Raw genomic sequence first — 25,293 nt, 5'->3', positions numbered from 1 at the left:
ATGTTTTCATTATGTATTTGAATTTTATTGCAAAGCGGAAATACACAAAAATTCTCTGACTGTCTCGCAGAATCTTAAAAAAATATAGTGGTCAATATGCCAGGGGCCTGAGGGTTAATTGATTATGTATCAGGATCTCCTAAAATATCTAGCAATTAATACACTTCCGAAGTATATGCTTAAATTTAACACACCTTATTTACTATCACAGCTTATGATTGTTATAATAATTAACTTGGCGATAATTTACATTGATATTTGATATATAATTTTTTTTTTGATTTTCAATGAGATTGAAAAAAATACAAAATTTAGACTTGCTTATCAAATTTTAAACAGATTTGTATTCACATATAACATTTTTAGCAAGAGAATGAATGATTGAGCAATCAAAATAATTGATTAGATACAATTAACGCAGAAAACATTTGAACAAAGATTACACTTGCCTATTTAATGGCTATTAATGGGAACATTAAAATTATAACATAATGAGGTAACACAACACAGAACAAAAAACAAAATTACAAACTTTACAAACAGGAGGATGTTTTTAGATAATCCCACATTATATAATATATTATATTGTGTTAAAAATGAAATAAACATATACAAATACAAATATGGAAAAATCATTTGCTGCCAAAATTTTCGCATTACATGCAAGTAAAATGATTTGAAATTAAAAACAAGAAATTTTTACAAAAAATTACTTAAAAAATTAAACATGTGTAAACAATTAAACATTACTTAAAAAATTAAACACTGTGCCAGCAGATTCCAGATATAAGTAGAAGACGAAAACAAAGAAAAAAAAATCAAAGTTTATACAAAACATGTGCATATAATTGGGTATTTAGAATTGTAGAGGACCATCTTGTAAAGATAGAAAGATTCGAGTCTTTGTAATCCTAAAACTCAATGACATTACAATATGTATGCACAAGCAATAAAATTAAAATAGCAAAACACTGTTGGAGTAACCTCGCTACTCTGAGGTAGGTGATGTGTAGATTTGATGATTTAGTATTAATCCGATTCCGAAGATCGTTCCGCAGACCTCCGTTTCTTGGCCAGAAACCGTGGCCCTTTGGGCCTCTTCTTGGCTTTGGAGCCCCCGGGCTCGATGGGCTCCGGGTTCTGGTTCTGCGGCAGTTCGGAGGCAAAGTCGTAGCGAGCCTTGAGGCGCTCCCGGATGAAGAGGCCGCGGATAATTCGTCGCCAGTTGCCGTACACTCGCTTGTCGATCTTTTCGCGGGCGCGGGCTTCGGCTTCTTCTTGTTCCTAAAGAAAGAAATCTTAAATAAAGTAAAATGCAAACAAGGCTAAGCACAATTTCCACACAAAAGTTTTTTCAATTAAAGTCATTGTATTGTCATGTATCATCTCTGCTAAGCTTTAAAATAATAATAATAAGAGTTTATTCCAGAATGTATGCAGGGGTTGTGCAATGCAATACATTCCATATTGTAAAATAACAGACAAATAATTAAAGTACACAGATACACAGTACAACGCAAGCAGCTGTTTATGAAGGACATTTGAACATCTCCCGTCTCCATCAGGGGGGGACTCTATCCTGGCAACCATGGCAGTAATGATAGTGTTATTTGATTGGCGTAGTCTGCGCCATAAGCTTCCCATGTGGTGGTGGAGAAGCACTCTGAAAGAGTGCACTCGTCCCTCCAGGAGCATTTCCATAGCAGTAAAGTAAATATGTAAAGCATAGCATTAAAATGAATCATCAACATAAAAAAGTTTTTTTTTTCAACTTTGGAGGATTTAAAAAAAAATAATCGCAAGTTGCGCCACAATACGAAGTATGTCAAAAAAATAAATAGTAGTATATCTGTGTGTAAGGATATAATGGTCATCCTTATGATTCCAGAGATAGCCTCATTTTTAATGTCAGTGCCATACAAATTTTTCTTAAAAAAATGATAACTCCTTCATTTGTACACGCAATTGCTTCATACGAAATTTTATAGCATAGTCATTGATCAGCAGAATCCATTTCTAGCCAAAAAAAATACCTTCTTCTAACTCAGCAAACTTATTTTGTGGCACCATTTTAATTAAAAATTAATAAAATACTTCGTTTTAACCACTTTTATTGTTTATTACCAACATGTTTCATGAGCAACGCTCACTTCTTCAGGGTTTTTAATAAAAATACCCTTGAAAATTCAAGTCTCTATGTCTATGAAAGGCGATTTTCAGCCCACTGTGCGGCGCTGCTGGGGATTTTCCTTAGGAGATAGACATATTTCATCACGGACTTTTCTATAGGCCTTTTTAAGATATACAATTCCGTAGTACATTATTTTGATATATCTCAGAGGTTTAGCCAGTATTAGCAATGTAGTGCCTGAACATATATTTTTACCTCCTGATTATAAAACATCGACTTTTCTCTACTTTCTATAAATATAATATGCATGTATTATATACGTAAACCTTGCGGAAGAAATTCTCTAAATGATAGTGAAAACTCTATCGAAATCCATTGCATAGTTTAGAAGAATTAAGCGCACAAACAGAGACGCGGATAGCGACTTTATTTTATACTATTTAGAGACACTCGTTGAACATGGCAACCTATTATTAAGTCTTTGAATTAGTTCATCAGTGTACATATTGAAGAGTGCTGGAGAAATGCTTCCTCCTTATCTTACGCCACTTTTCAAATAAAATGGGTTGGAAAACTCGCCAGACCATTTCACCACATTATCATGCTGCGTGTGCCAAATTGAAAGAATCGCTATTATATCTCCCAAAACTGCTCTTTTCCTAAGTTTTACATAGAGTTTATTGTGACAAATACGATCAAACGCTTTGCTTAGATCTATTTTGCTGGCTGACTTAAAGACAAAGAGATAAGAACATCTGGGAGCTAGATTATAAGAGCTGTGTAACCTTCCAATGGTCAGGAGTAATTTAATTACCATTTTTAGTGGCAGAGGGGTCGACTAGAAACTTCAATAAATAAAAGGTTATTTTTGTTAAAGCCATCTCATGGTCTTGATAAAGTGACATTTTTATTGTCTTCAGCTAACTTAGTAGAGGAAATACAAATTGAATATACAAGGTCGACATTGCAATTGCAGTGCTTCGTACTCCACATGGACATGATTCTTTAACACAGCAAATGCAGGTGTATAGCTCCTAGGTGTTAAAAACGATGACATTACCTGTTCCCAAGCCTCAATGATCTGGTCCTTGAACTCCTCGCAGACCACAAAGCCGTCATACACCGGGTGCGACCAGCCCGAGTGGTAGTCGAAGCCGGTCATAGCCGAGGCGCAGTCGATGCCCAGCTTGCGGGCCACCTTGTTGAGGCCCGGCACTGAAACCAAATAAAACAAAACATATATTTTTCAATTTGTTCGAAAAACAATTTATTGAGAAATAGTGTATAATTCATGACTTGCTTTTAATTAGCACATTGTATAATGATATCACATTGTGACCATGGTTTTTGGGTTGTTACAAAATAAAAAATTTACTCCAACCAATAAAATATTGATTACGATGAACAGCTCCACCTCTAATCAACATGCCGATCATCTGTCAATATTATCTGCATTTAAACTCTTATTTTGCTATTAAAGTACACAATATATCTTCAATTTACTAATGGTATGAGATGCGGCCTTTCTTTAACCCCTCAGGCCTCTGGCATGTTCTGTTAGAAGGTTAGAGTATTTCTGTAGTATATATGAATATCTACTGACGGACTGAATTTGTTATTGAATTTTAAGGAAATATTTTCTTTTATTTTGGCACATGTAATACTCCTACATAGATATAGACATTTCTACTTCATTATTCTATGTATGTATAATATTAATATGAATATAAATTAACATAACTTACATTGTAAATGGACAGTTCCTTTGGGCAGCATGCACATCTTGAAGAGTTCCACGTTTCCGTATGGATTTCTGGGCACCATTCCATTCTCCGCCTGCGGAGGGACGTAGTCTTCCACCTGCCACGGTCCAAATATCTCCAACGGGATATCCTTGATCACATTGCCTGTTGCCTGGAAAATTAAATACATTACACAATAAATTAAAATCCTGTGTTTTATAACATTGGTTGCTAACCTAACAAAGATTAATGCCATGTTATGTTTTTCTTCTAAATACTGCTCTATAATTTTACTCTTGTAATATTTTAGCACTTACAAAAATTAACTTTAAAAAAAACATATGTACTTACAAAAAAAAAAGTGACATAATTTACAATTCAAACACAAAACCATGTACAATGTGACCTCAGAAGGGGGACCCCAGTAAGGTCACATTTTTTTCACCAGTTGTAAAAGAGATAATATTTTTTTTATGAATAAAGAATGTTCCATTCAGCGCTCTGTCTCACTTACAATCGCCTGACACCATAGATCTCCATCCTATTTGAATTACGTAAACACAGTTTTGTATTGAAAATTCAGGCCTTAATTGAGCACAGAAACAAACCGGGCGCTTATCCGCAGGGGTAGGCAGAGAGGATGGACTACCAAACAACTCGATCTTAGCACACACTCCTTACCTCGTTCACATTCATTCATTGTCTCATTCACATTCTACTCTTCTATTATACTGACTCTTGACATGGGTGGACTCCCGTCTAAGTATTTGATTCACTTGATCGTGCCATGTCTTCCTCGGGCATCCCTGTCTTCTTCTACCATTCACATTTGGGCCACATATTCTCTTTACACTCCTTTCTTTGTTCATTCGCTCTACATGCCCAATGAATCTTTTATTTAATTCAAATAAATGACTGAGCTTAGCAGTCCTCGAGCACTTTGCATTTCGTCTGTCTGTAAATTTGTTTGTGCGTTCCATGTCCGGTCAACCTGTCAAGATGGTAGCCGTGTTGGATAGTACATTTTTAGCAATAATGGGCAATTTATCTTGTATGTTTACCAGTATGCTAACCGATCTATTAAAACTATTTTGCTATATAAATAGCGCTGGAGGCACTCATTAATTTTGCAGTAATGGCTGAGAAGAGTGGCAAATACTGTAAGTAGTTTCCTCACCCTGTCCCACTTGGGGCGCGCCTTCACAATCTTGTAGGGTTCTTCGGCCGGCCGCACCACCTTGGCCTCCTTGACCCACATCTCGCGCGAGTGGCACACGTGTACGCAGTCCCGCGCGTACACAGCCTCCTTCTTCACAAAGCCAAGCGTCACAGCGTCTGGTGGGTAGATCACCTCGAATTTCAGCAAGTGGCGCTTCAGGGCGTATAGGGGGTGATTTTTGTACCTGGAAGTAGTGACAAATTAGGAATGTGGAAGACGAGACAATTCCCTAAAATAAAGCCAGAATCTTAACGACGTAAGTAAAGCAGGCCCTGCGGAATTGAGCAGACCCACAGTTGAATTTACCCTATCAAATCTCAAAAATCGAGTGGGAATAAGTAGTGTAAAAACAATATTCGGTGCGTGGCCTGGCGTAATGGACGGATCTACGGTCGACTTTGCCCTAGCAGGCCTAGAAAATCGATCTTTCCGTGGAGTTTATTTGAATTATTTCTGATGAACGTAGTACTAAAATCTCAAATGTTTCTAGAGGGATCACTCGGGAAGTTACTCATCGTCTAAAAAATTAAATCTGGACCTACCGCTAATTTCAAAGTTAAAAACGTTTTATAAAACTTTTAAACCATTTTACATAAAATAATTTAATGGTTAGATCCTGTTTTTATTAATCTTAAATATAAATATCTTACATCGGTAGGGATACCTCTAGAAACATTTGGATTTTAGTTATACATTCATCAGAAATAATTATAATTTGCGCATTGAGCCTTATGTCGCCTTAATGTTAGTGTATATATTTTGGTTCATAATAAAACAATGTAATTTTGGATGTGATGTGACGTGATATATGTAACATTCTAAAATTCAAAATTATATCATTTTTAATTCTTTCAATGGAGGGAGGTGTTAATGGTTATTATATCGGGGATTATTAAAAATAAAAGACTGTTGACTCAGACCTATGACGTTTATTGACACTGCGCACACTCGTTATAATCTCCCACGTGACGCATCAGGACTGCCAACATGGCCATACATAACATCCTTTCCTCCTTTATTTTTTTTTTTATTTTCAAACAATTTACAATACCAAATAAAACTTAAACATAATCACTATGACTAAATCTGACAGGAGGTTTCACCCATTTCATAGGACCTTTCAAATGTCTTAAGTATACCAATACATTATCATTTTCCTCATACTCTGTCAATGCATTTTTACTTGATTGCTTACTTTTATTTACATTATTTTCTTCTGTCAAAACATGAAGAGGTGTACGTGGCTCATACGAAAATATTTTAGCCATAGGAGACAAACCCGTGACAGAAGTAGGGGTGGAACGATAAGTATACAAACAATCTATTAGACGTTGAGCTGGTGACAAAAATTTAGAATTTTTTGAAAACATAAATTTAATTAAAATCTTTTTGAATGTTTGAACAGATCGTTCTGCTAATCCATTTGACTCGGGATTATATGGTGGAGAAAATAATAATTTAATAGATTTTTCTTTACAAAAAATAGAAAATTCTTTACATGAAAATGGAGGACCGTTATCACAAACAATAGTTTTCGGAAACGCAAATCTGGAAAAAACTTAATTTTGATAACAAATCCGAATATTTAGTATTTTTCATATAAAAACATTCTATCCACTTTGAATATGAATCACAAACTAACAAGTATTTGGAACCTTTTAAGTCAAAAAAATCCAAATGGACTCTTTCCCATGGACTTTCAGCAATAGGCCAATTATGACGCACATTTTTGTTAGCTTTTTGTACCGACTGACACATTTCACATCTAGAAATAATATCTTCAATATCTTGATTCATACCTAACCACCAAACATAAGAACGAGCAAGAATTTTTGATCTGACTATACCAGGATGACCATAATGTATTAAATTTAAGACTTTAGACTTAAGAGATTCTGGTATTACAATTCTGTCACCAAATAAAAGACATTTTCCCTTGACCGACAGTAAATTTCTGAACTTGAAATATTTTTTAATTTCTGGACTTGACAAGTTTTCAATCCAACCGATTGAAACATACTTAATGACTTTAGATAACATTTCATCTTTTTCAGAATGACTTTCAACTTCTGAAAATGGAATTAAGGGTGTTGACATGTATACAAAATTACATTCCTCTACATTAAATTGTTGTTCACTTGGCAAACGTGACATCACATCAGCTTGAGGAATTTTCAGTCCATTTTTAAAAACTAATTTATAATTGTACGCGGACAATATTATAGACCTTCTTATGAGACGTGATGCAGCTAAAACGGGGACTTTTTTATCTTCGGCAAATAAAGACAACAATGGAGCATGATCAGTATATATAGTAAAATGACGACCAATTAAATATTTATGAAATTTCTTGATTCCAAAAATAACAGCAAGGGCTTCCTTGTGCAATTGGCTATAATTTCTTTGAGCTGAATTTAACGTTGCAGACTCAAAAGCTATAGGAAATTCTTGATTCTTTACGACATGACTTAAGACACATCCGACACCGTATGCACTGGAGTCGACTGTAAGACACAATGGTTTTGACGGATCAAATAAAACTAACATAGTTTTATCTGACAAGAGAGACTTACTATTTATAAATGCTTTTTCGCATTCATCAGACCAACACCATTCTACATTCTTTCTTAATAAATTATGGAGTGGTTCTAGTACAGTAGGACACATAGGAATAAAATTCCTATAAAAATTCAACATTGACAAATACGATTTTAGTTGAGTAACATTTTCTGGACACCCAGTAGACTTAATTTTCTCAACTTTCGACAAAGACGGACTTTTGCCTTGACCTGACAAAGTAAAACCTAAAAATTCAAAAGAAGATACAAAAAATTCACTTTTTGACACATTAATTTTTATATTAAACTCATTTAAGTTTGACAAAACTTTTTCTAAAGTATTACAACACTCCGTTTCATCTTTACCACCTACACAAATATCATCAATGTATGCAGCACAGTTTTTTATGCCTCCCAAGACTGTATCAATGACCATTTGAAATGTGGCAGGAGCCGATGACAACCCAAAAGGTAAACGATTGTAAACATATAAACCATTACATGTATTAATTGTAAGTAATTCTTTACTAGAATCTGACACAGACAACTGTAAATATGCATTTGTTAAGTCTAATTTACAAAATACTTGACAACCTGAAAATTTATTAAAAATATCCTCTGGACGTGGAATAGGATATTGATCAATTCTCAATTGTGGATTGACTGTAGATTTTAAATCTGCACATAAACGTATTTTTCCATTTTGTTTTGGTACACAAACTATTGGAGAAGACCAAGTACTATATTTAACTTTAGAAATTATGCCTTCGCTTTCAAGACGATCTAGCTTTTGGCATACTTCTGCACGCAGTGCATAAGGGACCTCATATGCTTTGTGGAAAACAGGAGTTGAATTATTTTTTAAACTTAAATTTACCGAAAACTCTTTAATTGATATGTCGTTATTCGTTTTAGAAAAAGAATTTAAATATTTTTGTGACAATTTTTCGACAATGTTTGATTTATTTTTTCCACTGACAGACACTGAATTTACAGTATTATCATTACCAATATTTGACATAAAAGAATTTATAAATGTATTTTCCCAAGACGGATTCAAAACATTTATCCAATTCCTACCAAGAATAGCTTCAGACGATAGATTTTTAATAACTAATACTGGTAAATCCACGACCAATTTAGAATCATCTTTTACACTTACTTTTGCAATAAAAAATCCAAAACAATATAAATTTTGACTATTTGCTGTAAACAAATTACCATAGAACTGACTTAATTTACAAGTTTTGAAAAATTTTATGCACATTTTGTGACTTATCAAGGTCGATGAACTCCCTGTGTCAATCATGAAGGACATTTTCCTACCGTTTACAAACAAATCAATATTAGCTGTTTCAGACACGGACATATTTAAAACATTTATATTACCCACACATTTTACATGATTAATAACAATTGATTTTACACTAGAACAAAATTTTGACGTATGACCGTATGTATTACACTTGTAACATTTAGAATTCCTTGACGGACATGACTCTGGTTGATGACTGATAAAACACCTCTCGCATCTTTTTCTGAGATTTCCACGTGATGGAGATGAAAGACGACTTGATGACATTGAACTCCTTTGACCTTGTTGCGGACTAGTACTCCTTTGACGTGACGTTTTCGGCTTTACTTCGAAAACTCCCGATGAAAGATCTTCTTTGTGTAATATTTCTGCAGAACAACTTACTGTCTCCATATTCTTCACAATTTTTTTTGCTTTTTCGAAACTCAGCGATTCATCTTCAGACAGTAATCTTATAGTCATGGCTTCATTTTTCACACCGCACACCAATTTATCCCTCAAGGCTTCATCCAGAAATGCTCCAAAATTACATGATATTGACAGACTTTTTATTTCTGAAATGTAATCATCAATTCCCTCGTTCGACTGTTGCTGACGATTATAAAATTTATATCTTTGGGCGATCGTACATTTTTTCTCTTCATATTTATTTTGAAGTGTTGTTACAATCTCGTTATAAGTTAACTCTTCAATATTTTTCGGATGAACTGTTTCTTTTAAAATTTTATATTTTTCCGCACCAATAATCATACAAAGATATCCAATTTTCTCTTTGTCCGTAATATTAATTACTTTTAAATAAATTTGAACACGTTCTAAAAACATTCCGAAGGTTTCACAACTCGACTCGTATTGCGGCACTGGCAAAGTACTTGTAGACATGTTAAAATGATTGAAAAAACAAAGACGAAATCACTGTTTTACACTGGACTTAATATTACTCGTTATTAATTTAACTTTTTCGACTATCCTCGTCGCCAATTATTATATCGGGGATTATTAAAAATAAAAGACTGTTGACTCAGACCTATGACGTTTATTGACACTGCGCACACTCGTTATAATCTCCCACGTGACGCATCAGGACTGCCAACATGGCCATACATAACATCGGTCACCATAGTTTCTAGGCCGTTGCAATACATTATATTTTTATGAATTTATGCCACCATTCTTACAATGATTGGTGGTGTTAATGGTCACCATAGTTTCTCGGCAGTTGCAATTGAATTTTTATTTTTATTCTTACATTTTCAGTACATAATTTGATTTTTAATTTTAAGAGAATAGAAAAATGTTTTTTTTTCTCTCTTATGTCATATAAAACACAAACAAACAAAAAATTTCTTTTACAAATGTTGTTTTATTATACTTTCCAGCTGTAATTTAATTTCCACAATAAAAATAAGTCATTTGAAGCATTCCTGTAAATAAATACATCACCATGACTTGTGAAAATCAGTATTATGACATTTGACACGGAATTTTATCATGTGTTTTTCACACATAAAATAAATTTTAGCAAGTGACGAGACAACAAGCCAGAATAATATTAATATATAAAAATTCAGCCTGTGTACGTTTGTGCTAGGAAAACTCGTAGTCGACCGATATTTCTGAAAGTTGGTTCTTATTAGTGCCAGATCTACTCGGATATGTGACGCATATTTGGGGGCGGTATATGGAATGTTTTGGTGAAACTCAAACCGTTGGGTTGGATATCTCCAAAGCCTTTGACAGAGTCTGGCACCGGGCGCTTATCGGGAAGTTACCATCGTATGGGATCCATCCAACCCTGCATAGTTGGATTGCAGACTTTCTGAGGGGAAGAACAATTCAAACCGTGGTTGACGGCTCTTCTTCCTCATCGCACCAAATCAATGCGGGGGTGCCACAAGGATCTGTGTTGTCACCGACGCTGTTTTTATTACACATCAACGATCTCGTTGAATGTGCACCAATTCACTGCTACGCTGATGACAGCACCGTTCACGAGGGTTATCTTTTTGACAGGCCCCCTTCCACCTATGATGTCCGAACAGCTCGAGAAGTTTTGAAGCAAAAAATTGACCACCACCTCGAAATGGTTCGTGCCTGGGGTAAGGGCAACTTGGTCAGTTTCAACGTCTCAAAAACCCAAGCGTGTCTGATTTCGGCAAAGAGGGAGATCAATGACTGTCTGGTGCAATTTGATGGGAGCACTCTCCCCAATAAAGACTCCATTGAAATGCTTGGAGTTACTATATCAGACCAGCTCAAGTATCGGGGATCCATAGAAGCCCGAGTAAATCAGGCCTCCAAAAAGTTGGGCTTCTTGTACAGGGCTAGGAGATTCTTCAACAGTGACCAGCTGCTGACCCTATACAAGTCTCAAGTCCGCCCAACTATTGAATTTGGGAGCCACCTTTGGGCTGGTGCCCCAAAATACTTGATAAACCTGCTTGAATCTGTGCAAAGGAGAGCGATCCGTCTGATTGACAATCCGTTGTTAACAGACCGATTGCCTTCTCTAATGCATAGACGCAATGTAGGCATGCTGTGTCGGTTCTACAGGTATTTCAATGGAGCCTGCTCCAAGGAGCTAGCAGCATTGATTCCTGATGCACCAGTGCACGTGCGCGAAACTCGACGGACACGAACTGAACACCCGTTCACGGTTGACGTTGGCTTCATGAGAACGGGCCGTTTTTACGACTCGTTTTTGTGTAAGTCGGCTCGTATGTGGAACGAGTGTTTAGAGAGTTATTTGAATAGTAGAAGAAGTCGGGGATGCCCAAAGAATACTTAACGCAATATCTCTGCACCGAAATGAGATACGGAATCGAATAAAAGTCGATGTAATGTAGTTTTTTAACAGTCACATTGTGGTATACAGTAGTGAATGGTGAAGAAATCGGAGACGCCCGAGGAAGACATCGTTCAAGATACCATAAAATCAAGTCTAGGGCGGTGAACTTCTAGTAAATCCGCTACGGATGAGCTAGCATTTAAGGGGTTAAGGAACTTATCAAACAGTATTCCTTCAAGCTGAATTAATCATAATCATAAACGTAAGAATAATGGTACAGTAGAACCTCGTTAATTCGAAATCCAGCGGACATCAAAAATCAAATTTCGAATTAACGAATTCCCACGTAATTCGAAATTTTATGAAAAAAAAAAATAAAAAAAAAAACGCCGAAAATCGATTTTCTCGGCCGCCTCTTCAAATCCGGTTGGTATTTTAGTTGTAAATTCGTATTAATACCAATTTTTTTCTTTATTTTCGCGGTCGATTACCGTAGCAGCCGGCCCTTTAAATTCAGATATTCGCAATAAATTCGTAAAAATGCTATATATTTACGCGTAAATCGAGATTTTGCTGCCGATTTCGGTCGCGGCCTCCCCTTTAAATTGAGATATTCGTAAAAATACGATATATTTCCGCGTAAATCGAGATTTCGCGGTAATTTTCTGTCGCGGCCGGCCCTTTATTTCAAATATCTGAATTTGAATTCGTAAAAATACGATATATTCCCGCGTAAAACGAGAATTCGCGGCGGTATTCCGTCGCGGCCGGCTCTTCAAATTCAGATATTCGAAATAAATTCGTAAAAATATGATATATTTCCGCGTAAATCGAATTTTGTCGGCAGTTTTTCGTCGCGGCCGGCCTTTTAAGTTCAGATATTTGAAGTAAATTCGTAAAAATATGTCATATTTCGGCATGGATCGAAATTTTTCGGCCGATTTCCGTCACGCCGTATTTTTTCAACGCGGATATTCGAAGTAAAGTTAGTAAAAACACGATATATTTCCGCGTAAATTGAAATTTCGCGGCGGATTTCCGTCGCGGTGATGAAATACGATATATTTACGCGTAAACCGAAATTACGCAGCCGAGTTTCGTCGCGGCCGACCCTTTAAATGCAGATATTTGGCGTAAACTCGTAAAACTACGACATATATCCGCGTAAAATGTATTTTCTCGGCCCTTTAAACTCGGATATTCGAAATAAATTTGAAAAAATACGACATTACAGTGTAAATCGATTCAGATTTACAAAATAATAATACTAATTAGGACGATGTATAACCACGTAAAAATACATTTTTCGGCGTTTTACCGCCACGGCTGACTTTTAGATTCAGATTTACGAAATATTATGATTTATTTTCGCAAAAATCAAATTTTTTCGAATTACACAAACAAATTTTCGTGCGCGGACAAAAATAAATTTCGAATTACGAATTAACGAATTTCGAATTAAAAAAAAATTTGTATGAAAAAATTTTTCAGCGGAAATTTTTTTTTCGAAAATTTCGAATTACGCGTTTTTTCGAATTATCGGGGTTCGAATTAACGGGGTTCTACTGTATTTCTAGTCAAAATGTACTTTCAAAACCACAGTCAACTCACTCTGAAATAGCAACAGGGAGCGGCGCATCTAACTGCATCCTCTCCAGCTGCTTATCCTCCTGTGTCTCCCTCATGCTGCGAGGAGCGAGCCAAGGCTGCAGACCCTCGGAGTACCAGGCAGGGTCAGCCCTCAGCTTGCGGGTGGTGGTGTTCCAGTGCGGCACGTAGCGCCGCGTCACATCCTTTAGGTAACCTGCCGCATCCCAGGAGACTATGTAGGTCACGGGGTGAGTGGCGCGTGTCTGCAATGAGGTCATAATAATGTAGAAAAAGAAGAAATTCACTGAACATGATAAGAGTATGATGGTCGAAAGAAATCATAAAGTTTAAAGTACACTACCGTTACCTTTTTGAGAGAAAATGTCTTTTATTCGTCACGGCATAATTTAATGGGAAAATTAAAGACATTAAATTGAGAACAGGATAGTGAAATATAATCCATATTATCTGAAACTGGCAATTTTATAATATTATGTAAACTGTCACCCGGCACAATTTTTCACTCAACAACTTTAATATTCTTCTGCTCAGTCTTTTTAAATCACCTCAAGATCTACATGACAGAGTACGAATAACACATACAACCCTTTCCATTGCGGAGTTGTGACTGATTTTTTTGGTTGCGCCAAGTGATTTTCAAGGCTCTTATCTGACCCCTCTTCCCGCTTGATGACGTAAGCGTATGATGACATAAGTACACAATAAGCAACTGGTCTATTTTTTATAGAATATTCACTCCATTTGGTGCCACAACCCTTGGGCCAAGAGATATATTTGGTGACATCAAAAGCGTTTGATCTCTAACTCTAGCGGGACCTTAGTATTGGAACCTTTTTAAAAAATATTGAACATTAAAAAGTGTTGTACTGCTCCTATTACTGCTAACGAAATGCATAAAATGTACTTCAAATAAAACAATTTACACTATTGGAAAAACATTGAAACCCTCTGGTAAGGGTTTTCAAGGGATCAGAACGAATTACTCTTGTGGGAAAATCTCATAATTTGGGGTTCAAGAAATATTTAGCCATTTTTTAAATCTATCAGTCATTAAGGAACTGAAAAAAACGAAACTTTTCTGGGGAGTTAAAGATATGGGACCTTTATATAATATGCAGGTGTATGTTTAATTTATGAGAACATCTTTTTCATTATTTTTTGGTTAAAATATTATTTGTGTAGCGATGAGCTACTAGAATATTCGGGAATGTTCGCCCATGCAAAACGCATTGTTATTAGAACCTACTAGCGAAACATCGTGGGTACTGCCCATCTACCTACTCACTGGATTATACTCGATGTATGCGTGCCTATATAAAAACGGCAAGCGTGAAGGTACTTAGTCAGTCAGTTACAAATGAGTACCTTGTGAGCGCCCGCTGCCAACCAGCCGGCCCTCGTGCCATGCCCAGCTTCCTACCTCACCGCGCCGCTACAAGCTATGTACCCATTACGCCCGGCGTTATCCGGATCTTAAAGGAGAGGCTATGGATAGTGATCAACTCTGCAGGATTATGATTAGAGCCTTGGCCCTGATCTTCGTCGGCCTGCATCTCCCGCGCATCCGCTAAACAGGTCAATCATACCTTCGGCTATCTTGCTTCACACTGGAGTACCTGGAAGGCTCAAAGTTATCCCCAGTGCTGAACGCATTCACAAGTCCGGTCTACATCAACGCGGTGTCGAGCCACCGACTTCATCGCCTCGAACACTCCACAGCCGTCAACGTCGGTTATGCCTGGTGTTGATCTTCGACATGGAGGATTCGCCACTGACAATATCCACCGATGCGGTGTCGATCTTACCATTCACCATCGATCCACCAACTGTGTGAGCATCGGTCTGGAGCCATCTCACAACTCCACTGACTCAAATAAACGCTGTGACCTCCACAACCTCTTTCATAGTCTCCTTACCACACTCCCAAATTTGTTTAAAAAAAGACACTAAGCTTATTTGCTGGTAAAAAAATTTAACATAAGAAAACTTGCACATTAATAATTCTGTTAAGAATCCATTCGGTTGAGTAGTTACAATCCTCGGCTGTGAATCGGTTAGTCGCAGGTTCAAGTGCCGGCAGGAATTTCAAAATTATTCAAAATAATATATTAAAGTATATTTGTGCCTGGAATATGGTGGTAGATACATTCAGTATTACTCTGGTGAAAGACAGAAGCATTCAGAATCGAAACGTTGCTTGAAATGGCTTTAGCAGTGTTTGGTGACCAAATCTGAATAGCCAAGCACTTCCCACCTTCCTCTTCCCTATCTCCTTTCCAACATAACCCAAATGGAGATGCCAGTCTCACTTGCTCCAGACGGTTGGGAGCAGTAGCGACTGTTGTGTAAAAAAAATTTAAAAATTGATGTGTATTTAAATTACTTACATAAATTTCTCGAGAGCAATGCACCTGCGCCTTCACCACGTCCACGGAAATCCATTGCTCCTCCTCTTCCACGTAAACCTCGCACCACACGTCCACTCCTCGCTTCTTGGCTCCGTCGGTGGGCTGGTCATCATCGCTGGAGAGCACCCGCCTGTCCGGTATATTCTTCAGGCCGGGTCGCTTCTTGCTCTTGGGCTTAAAGTCGGCATCACTGTTGCGAGAGTCTTTGCGACTTCGCCCCCTTGGGACGTCTTCTATTTCCATGTTGTCGCTGTCATCTGAAGAATGTTGTATTTTGCCTAGCAAATGAAAAATAAACTATTAGATTAACCTCCTGTTCGCCAGCAATCTAAGGAAAGGATACTATTAAAAAATTATCTGTCTGAACATAACTAGCTATTTTTGGGAATCTACTTATGGTAGATCATGTACCATTTATATATTTACATAAACGCATTACCTGGTAAGCCGGTATTATTTACAAAAACATCATTTTGCAAAAAAAACAAGAAAGATATTACGAAAATAGAATCAGCTGGCACACAGCGAAAATTTAGCATTGGCGATCAAGAATTTAAGATTAAATTACTTGCCGTGACTTTCCTAACATCAAAACTTGACGATGAAGATGATCACAGCCTGAGATATGAAAACATAAATGCATGCAAAAACCAAAAATTATATTTTTCAAAACTTAAATTTTGGTTCCCCTATAAACATTACTCATTTAATGAAGTCGGAAGTTCTGCACTCAGGTGACAATGTATTATGTACATATAATGTTATTTTTTTCAAGTACAAAACAAAGTTCACATTATTTGAGTAGAAATTTTTATGTGAAAATCTGCTGTTAGATTTTATTTGTATTGTTTATAAGTTTATTTATTATTCATAGATGTAAAAAAATCTGTTGGTTTTCATAAATACATAAATGAATTGAAAAATTTCTCACCTTTCACTAACTTGGATTTTGCTTGCGCCTTGCTCTCTCTGATTCGATCCTTGACAAGTGAAATTATATCTTTAGTGACATCAACACCGCTTCTAACTCTACTGCTGGTTCCTGGTAGGGACTTGTTCAGCAGGTCTCTGTGGCTGACCCTCTTGTCCGCAGACTTGGACAGCCCTACTGGAGGCTTCTTCAGATTAGCTGCATTTTCAGGAGAGCTGAAGTATCTACTAACTTCTGCAGGAACAGTGCATCTAGATATTCTTTGAGTGCCTTTTGCTTGGCTTCCAGGATTGTCATTACCCTTTTGTTTACTTGAACTCGGAGAAGCATTTGAAGATCTTTCTTTTGGAGGTGCTTTAGTCCTGCTTTGTGGTGGTTTTGGAATTGAATTTGAAACAGCAGCTGATTTTCTTTTATTAGGCAATGATTTAGTAACTACACTCTTATCAGAGACAGGTGATTTTGCAGTACCACCGTGATCAGAAACTGGTCTGGCTCGGCTTCTGGTTGGTATTGCTGCATTATGTTCAACAGATTGTGTTTCCTTAATTTTTTCGGGTAAAGAAGTTTTCTTGACAATTTTTCCTTTTATCACAACCGGAGTTGCTATTTTAGAAGTTGTTGCTTTGGAAGTTGTTGTCTTAGGAGTTGTTGCCTTAGGAGTTATTGCCTTTGAAGTTGTTGTATTTACTTTGTTCTGTACATCTAAATCATCATTCATATCCTTATTTGTTGTCAAGACTGCTTTTTTAACTACTCTCGCCCTTTTAGAGCAGGACACAGTTTCCGTATCTGAATTAGGAGACTTGCTTTTCCTGACAACCTTGGGAACATTCAAAACATCTTTTGGTGTTAGTGTTTGTTCAGTCTTCTTAGTCCTTAGACTAGCTCTGGATCCCTTTTCATCCAACTTTTTAGTTTTGGCTGCTGCAGAAGATTTTCGACCTGTTGAAGATGTTGCAGCTTGTGTATTATTATTCACTTTTGCAGTTCCAGCATTTTTTACAGGAGACACATCCAGAAAATTTTTCAATGCACTTGAGAAATCTCTTTCTTTTTCTGATGCTTTAAGAAAAGGTGGATTACCAAGTGAGATTGTAGATTCATTAAAAATAGATGAAGGTTCGACTTTGATTTTGGACACAGATGGAGGACTTTTTAAACTTAAATTCCTATGACTTATCCTTTTTTCAACTTTAGGCTCTTCCTCTAATGTGTTCTGCATAATTTGATCCCAGTACGACACGGTACTAGAGGAGCCAGAAGCTTTCAGTGAGGCAGATTCTGTTTTGGATGATTGTGCTGTATTAGTTTTCTTTAATGCCAGAGACTTTTGGCTTTGTGCTTGTCGGGTCCCACGAGGGTTACTTTTAGGTAAATCTCGATCATCCAATCCATCCAATTGTGAAATATCTTCAAATGATTCACTTTTTGAAGCATTCTTAGACTTACTAATGGGTTTAGCAGTTGCCGAAGACGATATTCCTTTCTTATTTTTATTAGCTGTACTGGTGGCTGGTGTGTTCTCAAAGTGCTTTGACGTCTTCCCATCTTTACCAATTCCTTTTTTGGGAGGATCTTTGTTCTTGACTGCGAGTGAGCACAGTTCTGTATCAGGTGGCCTTAGTGGAACCACCCTGAATGAAAACACAACCCTACACTTAACTCCTAGGGCTCTCAACATGCTGGCAAATATAAGAGTGAGATTCTTCTTGCTCGTTGCAGTTTTTTTACCAATCTGTTGAAGCAATGCAAGTTCTAATGGACGTTTGTTTGGTTTGTATTTGAACTCAGCTTTGTCTTCTTTGAGGTTCATGGCTTCATTGTACCATTTTGTGATTTGTTCTACGTATTTGATGTCAATACGAGCACTGGGATAGCATTGCTCCGAGGGAATGAGTGACAATGCTGCAGCCATGACGCTTTGATTGTTAACAATATTATTGACGAAGTTTCCATGTCCGAGCCAGCAGAGGACGTGAACTTTGTGCGTGAAGACCTGGTACTCCTTCTTCACTCGGTTCATGCGGCGTTTCAGCATCATCTCAAGATCCAGCTGCTTGTTCTTGGCTTTGGGGCGGTCGGTGGGCAAGTCCAGAACCAGCTGGATGCCTCCTTTTGGAATGGAAGATTTTGCTTCTCCTGTAATGAAAATATAAAAAATTCAAAAATGTATATAAAACAATCAACAATAAATCAACGATAAAGGTTCTGCCTTTGATACAAATAAATAAAAACATGTTAGTAAAAGCAAGTGTCAAGTATTGCAAATAAAATTAGTATAAGTGATAGCAGTGAAAGTGATTGACGATAATGCATCAAACTTTTTTGCTTTTGGGATGATGATATTTTGCGATAGATTGGTTTGACTAGTTCACCGAATTTAAAATTATTAGTACTATTAATTATTGACATTTGTTTATGTTGAGTTGTAAGTTATTTTCTTGACACCATATAAATAGTTTGGACAAGTTATTTGACAATATATGGCAATCATTAACATGACTTATTGCCTTCAATAATTTCAGATCATCTGAACATCACCGAAAATATATAAAACATCATTAACAAATAATAAAAACAAGATTGGTCCTAAATGTGACCCTTGCGGGACACCACTCGTAGCAATGAATTTATATGATGTTATGCCATCAATTTTAACAGCCAGTACTCTGTTCATTAAATAAATTTTTAACCATTGATATAGTGATCCATCTATACCGAGTTTTTGCGGTTTATAGAGTAATTAATGACGATCAACTTTGTTGAACGCCTTACTGAAATCAGTATAAATAGAATCAACCTGATGTTCACTAGACATTGATTCATATAAATAATTTTGATATATTAACAAGTTAGTAAGAGTAGATTTTCCGGCAGTAAAACCATGTTGTATAGGAGAAATGATTTGATTTAATTGAAAAATAATATTTTAAGAAGTTTTTCAAACAATTCCTAATTGTCGAAAAAAGGCACACCAGTCTGTCGTTAACCACTTGGTGTCTATCACCTTTTTTGAAAATAGGGGTGAGGAAACTGAATTTCCATGTATTAGGAAAACATCCTGTTTGTAAAGATTGATTGAAAAGAAAATACAAAGGATATTCTAGATTGGTGGCAAAATTAATCAAAAATATAGGAGGTATATTATCATGTCCACCACTTTTGCCTTGATCCTGTAGTTTTAGTTCAGTCAAGATATCATTATATTCTACGTGAACAAGAGATAAATTAAGATTATGATCAGTAACAAAATTTTATCTAGGATTCAAAAAATTGGAATATCACAGTCATAAACATTTTTAAATAAATCGGCGAAAAGATCAATGATACTTTGAGTGTCATTGGCGTTTTTTCCTGCATATTTCATGTTGGTAGGTATACCCAGATTGTTGTTTTTCGTTGATTTTGCATAGTGTCAAAAATACTTTACATTATTGTTTGTGTTTTCAACATTATTAATAAAAGAATTATAGAATGTTTCTGACAAGATTTTACAACCCAATTCAATGTAATTTGATAAAGATCTCTCTTATTTATATTTGTTATGTAAATCCTTTTTAAGAGCAATTAATTGAACTAAATCTTTAGTGAACCACCTCGGATACTTAGATTCTTTAAAATGAGTGAGTGGGATAAAATTAGAAATAATTCATCCAGAAAAGCATAAAATGATTCCACATTTTGATTACTATCACCTTCTTTGAAATGACCAGTCTACCTTGTGGAGGCAATCATTTATATCACGATAGTTAGCATTTTTGAAATTAAACGTAGGAGTTGTAAGTTTTCGATTGACTTCTTTGGTGCAAAGGATGAGAATAGTTAGTGGAGGATGGTGGTTGTCTATTGGAAGAATATACTCTAATGATCTATTAAAAATTATATCAACCTCATTCGAGAAAACTAAATCAAGTACACAATCATTGATATAAAATACGATATCAAATTGGGTTAAATTAAAAACACGTCACACGTGGTGGGATTAGCTGCGATATGAGAGGCTGCCCTATACCAACTAAAGAACGGCAAAGACGTTGTAATGGCAAAACAGCATATTCAAAGGGTTGTCCTTTTTTATGTCCTGGAAGAATGCTGTATTTTAAGATGCAATGTTCTGTTGTTATAGAAGTTTTTTTCAGTTACAGAAGTAACCACAATAAAAAATAAAAGTAAGTTTTTATGATGTGGCTCCACGAAAAGAATTGATTGAGCATTGTAAAGCAAAAGTGTCATATCTACAATAAATATCTACAGATACAGCATTTTGCCATTACTCAAATGCAACAAGAGGAAAAAACATGGCCAAAATAACCAACCTTTAACTTCTTCCAAGTCTTCCACATCAGAGTCTCCACTGTCCTCCGCTTCCGAAGAAGACCCCGGCACCTTCTCCGACGGTTCCGTCTCCCCCATGGCCAGCAGCTCATGGATGTTAAACGCTTCCTCGGTTTTCTTCGAGTCCGAGTACCTCTTGTTGTAAGACTCGAGGCTCTCTTTGGCATCAGCCAACTTTTTTGCCTGTTCTTGGAGGTGGGAGAAGTTCAACTTTTTGGATGGTGTGCCTTCACCTTTTTTCCCCTGAAAACATAAACAGTGAACAGAAAAATGAAAATAAATGTTATTACCATAAAGTTTTAAAAAATCCATAAAATTTCGAATGTCAATTTTTTTAAAATTATTTTATACGAATTATCCCATATAATACTGTTTTAATTTATACTATATACTACAGGTCCATTAAAAGCATTTTCTTGTGGATGGAAGAGGAGTGTACATTTGCAAAAAAATAATATAACTTGGTTACAAAGTAAAAAATAATTACGAAATTAAAAACAATACAAATTGTTGTATTTCAAATAAAGAAAAAAAAATGTATGTATATTATGGAGGATAAGTAGAGTATTGTAGGATAATTTGTGGAATTTAAGTAAACTAGGGGAATCAGTTTTTTTGTTAACTCTTTGCACGCGGCCGTATCAACTGTTGTTACGGCAAAAAGTCTATACTCACACGCGGCTGTATCAACAGTTGATACGGCAACTTTGACGGCCGATATTCCCGCTCTCTTTCGTCATAAATGTATTTCTTGCTCACTTGGACATTTGTAGAACTATCACGATGCTGACATCTACAAGAATTTCTCAAAAATAAAATTGTATTTCATAAAAAAAGATCTATAACCAAGTGCGCCTCTTCGCGCCTTTTAGTCCTTTAGTTTACATTTTTGTCAACGGATAGCGTTAGTACTAGTTTGTCATTCACAACTTTTCATAACTAAGAATGATAAGTGATCATGGTGTCCCACTTGTGTCTATAAACACAGTGGCCTAAGTACACACACACCGAGAGTGGTTTATTTATGACGCCGAGTGAATGGCGGGACCACATTCAAAAGATACGGTACGTCTTTGTATGAAATTTTATGTTTTTGTTTTTATAAACATCTAAGAGTGTTGACACACGAGGATTTGTTTTCATATTGTGGAGAATAATCTGTTCTGTCTATATAGTCCAATAAATCATGCCAGAATGCTATAATTTGACATTTAATTGCATGCATAGGTATTTGAAAATATGTACCGCGTACGGGTATAGATAAAACGGAGCAAATTAACGCGTTCAAAAGGTTAATGATTTCCCTAAAATATTTTTTTATATAGTTCAATATTTGTTTTTTACCATTAATGTTTCTGATTTCTTCTGGTAATTTATTAAAGATATGTTTTCCTTTTTTATCTCTCAAGATATTATCTTTTTTAAACATAAAAAAACAAGATTTTTTATCAGTGAAGGGTCAAATTGTAGTCAACTACGTCACAAGCTACATGTTGCAACCACAAGTAGCCTACCGATGTGCTACTTTTTAAAGCTGGTTTCCGAACATGGCGCTACCCGAATTACACTAAATTGGATCATTTTTTTTAAGTGCAGTCGTGGAATTAATACAATGTCAAGTGACTCTAGCAACGGAGACAATAATATTTTTGTTTAAATTTGCAAGCTTAAAAAACGATCTAAAAGAAGGTTTTGGATTCACCAATAAAACTAAATTAATGTTAATTGTAGGGCTTTCGTCGCTGCCAAGGAACTACATGAGAATGATGTCAAAAGGACTTCTTTTTCCAACCTCAATCCAAGTGGCCTTATTAAATAATCCCACGTCGCTATTATTTGCACAATAAAATGTATTTTAAAAACTTTAATATGGAAGTCTCTGAGTTTCCTAATGTAAAGACATGATTTAATCAAATGTAAATACTACAAATTTGTGAATCAAAAATTTACTTGTGTTTCTGTTTCCACATCTTCCATTTCACTATCGGTCCCCGAATCGCTGAGACGTGCCTCATCTTTGACAGCCTTTTCAACTGTAACTTCTTCGTCTTTCTTCTTATTTTTTGATATTTTATCTTCTGGTTCGTTTTTCAGGACAAAGGTCTTGAACGGTAGAGGGTCCTTAGAAGTGGATGCTTTTGTTTCACTGTCGCTGTCATCAGTATCTAGAAGAGGAGAAATCGTTTAATAGTACAAATACAGCCAAAAAACATTTGTAGGTATCAATTCTATATTCCATTTACTTACCGCTCTCTGACAGATTCAAGAAAGTTGGCAACAACTTCTCAGTATCCGTTAAAAGTTTGACATTAAACGGAATTTCTGGATCAGAGGGCGAATCACCTGGTGACTTGAGCTTGTCGCCTACAGATTTGAGATTCTTTTTGATGGTTGCCATTGAAATCCCACTTTTGTGTGGCATTTTAGGAACGGTGGGTTTCTGGCGAAATATTGAAGTTTTCTTAATGATGGGCCTTTTTGGTAACTCTTCTTCAAAGTCGTCCTCAGAAATGACGGGAGAATCGTCATCATCTTGCGCATCTTTGGGAATAGAAGCTTCTGATCCTGAATCTTCAAAATCTCCACCGCTCTCAGATTCATCACTATCTTTATATTTGGGCGCATTTTTTTGTGGACGTTTCCCTCGGGTCGGCATTTTAACTCAGAATGCGCAATTTGGTGATGATAGATATTTTTTGATAGTAAATGTAAAATGTTTATTGATGGAAATAGAAATTCCTCTGTACATGTTCTATAAAACCTAAAATATTATTGTCATGGTTATTTAAATTATTTAAAACCCGCGAAACTGTCACAACCGAAAAACACGATTTCCATAGACTAAAACAACAAGTTGAAACTTGAACAAATTATGATTTCATAGCATAGACAAATAATATTTTAATTATAATGTTACCAGCTTAAACTTAAAGCTGAAAGTACCTAAATACCGGAATAAATAACGTTCGTTGATTCATTGTGACGCAGTAGGCTTTAAAAATTAAAAATCGTAAGAACTTTTTCTACACCCCACAGATTGGCAGAGACTCAAAAAATATACTTATATTGCTATCTCACACTATCAACTTGGTTTCCTTCACAATAATTCACTATTTTTATTTTAAATTGTTATTACTATACTCAAGTGGATTTTAATATTAATACTAGTCAAGTTAAAGAAAAAGAGGAACGAGTAAAAAAAAGAAGTTACTTAGTTACAAAACACTATTAAAATTTATTTAATAAAATGTATAAAGAAGGGTTAGACTTAATCTAGGCTTAATAATAGTCTTAAATTATACTTCTTATCTGGAACCGCGGATCTCCACGTTCGCACTTATCACCGACAACACTAGGGTTGCCAGACGTCCTTTATTTTACAGGACGTCCTCTATTTCAGACCCAAAAATTGATCTTGTCCTCTAATTTAAAATCTTCAATAGAGGACAATACTTTGTCGTTTAATTTGGAAAAAATAAATGAATCAGCGTGATTTCGCGCATCGTGCCGGCACGTGCCGACACGATGGCTGTCATTGTATCCTGCCTGATCCTGCCCATAAATGAACCACTCACTAGATCAATATCTTCGGGTTTTTAGTACTGAGCCCATGGGTCCTAATGTTTGCCATAGATTGATCCTGCCATTGATAGACTACAAAAATCTTCCCGCGGTACAAGCATATTTCCTATCAGCCTCTGACGTCTCCAATCATATTTTGAAATACTATGAGACAAAAATAGCTGGCACTGAGGTGTTAGAAGCAGAATTATATTTAGCTTTTTCACAATACGTTGATAATTGTTGAAGAAACTGTTCGTCAACTTGAAGACACAAACGTCCTAATGTGCAACGTATACAAAATAATGAATAATTTAAAACAAAAGGTGAACCAGCGAATTAAAGATGCTTTTTTTGGAATGGCAGTCCAGCAAATTCTTCGAAAAATGTATACTTCTCATGCTGAAAAATACACTACTATATTTTTGGAGTGGTATCAAAATGTACTGACATATATAGAATCGCGATTCGATTTCTCAGAAAATAGTAATTTCCATTGTTTGCAGCCGCTGACACTGACGAAAGAAATTAAGTTCCAGGATTTGTGCATCATGGTATCAAAACTACAGATACCTAATATTAACCTTGATGCATTGTATGAAGAGTTCTGTATATTAAAGCCTCTCCTGACGAAAATTATAGACGATAAGAAGCGTGAAAATGTTCTTGAAATTTGGATTGAGATTCTCAA

The 25,293-nt window shown here is 36.0% G+C and overlaps 1 protein-coding gene across 1 annotated transcript; it reads right to left on the bottom strand.

Moving 5' to 3' along the window:
* Positions 1 to 923: 923 nt before the first annotated feature.
* LOC149423909 (uncharacterized) lies at positions 924 to 23,873 on the bottom strand. Its single transcript, XM_089632185.1, has 10 exons — positions 23,289 to 23,873; positions 22,992 to 23,206; positions 21,023 to 21,284; positions 16,704 to 18,845; positions 15,752 to 16,050; positions 13,365 to 13,606; positions 5,051 to 5,276; positions 3,877 to 4,045; positions 3,192 to 3,346; positions 924 to 1,284 (listed from the first exon to the last, which is right to left on the bottom strand). Exons 1-10 carry the CDS (start codon positions 23,695 to 23,697, stop codon positions 1,030 to 1,032), a joined length of 4,374 nt encoding a protein of 1,457 aa, XP_089488311.1. The 5' UTR covers positions 23,698 to 23,873; the 3' UTR covers positions 924 to 1,029.
* Between the last annotated feature and the right edge of the window lie 1,420 nt (positions 23,874 to 25,293).

This window comes from Hesperophylax consimilis, chromosome 5, assembly GCF_061612785.1.
Source record: "Hesperophylax consimilis isolate HC1 chromosome 5, BYU_Hcon_1.0, whole genome shotgun sequence".
NCBI lineage: Eukaryota > Metazoa > Arthropoda > Insecta > Trichoptera > Limnephilidae > Hesperophylax > Hesperophylax consimilis.
This window is presented reverse-complemented; position numbering and strand designations above follow the sequence as displayed.

Bases quoted from the DNA above. Each gene is read 5' to 3' on its own strand.
- LOC149423909 (XM_089632185.1), bottom strand. From the start codon at position 23,697: ATGCCGACCCGAGGGAAACGTCCACAAAAAAATGCGCCCAAATATAAA. The intron at 21,285-22,991 runs GTAAATTTTTGA...TTATGTTTTCAG, and splicing joins ATGTGGAAACAGAAACACAA to GGGAAAAAAGGTGAAGGCAC. The intron at 13,607-15,751 runs GTAAGTAATTTA...ACCTCATTGCAG, and splicing joins ATTGCTCTCGAGAAATTTAT to ACACGCGCCACTCACCCCGT.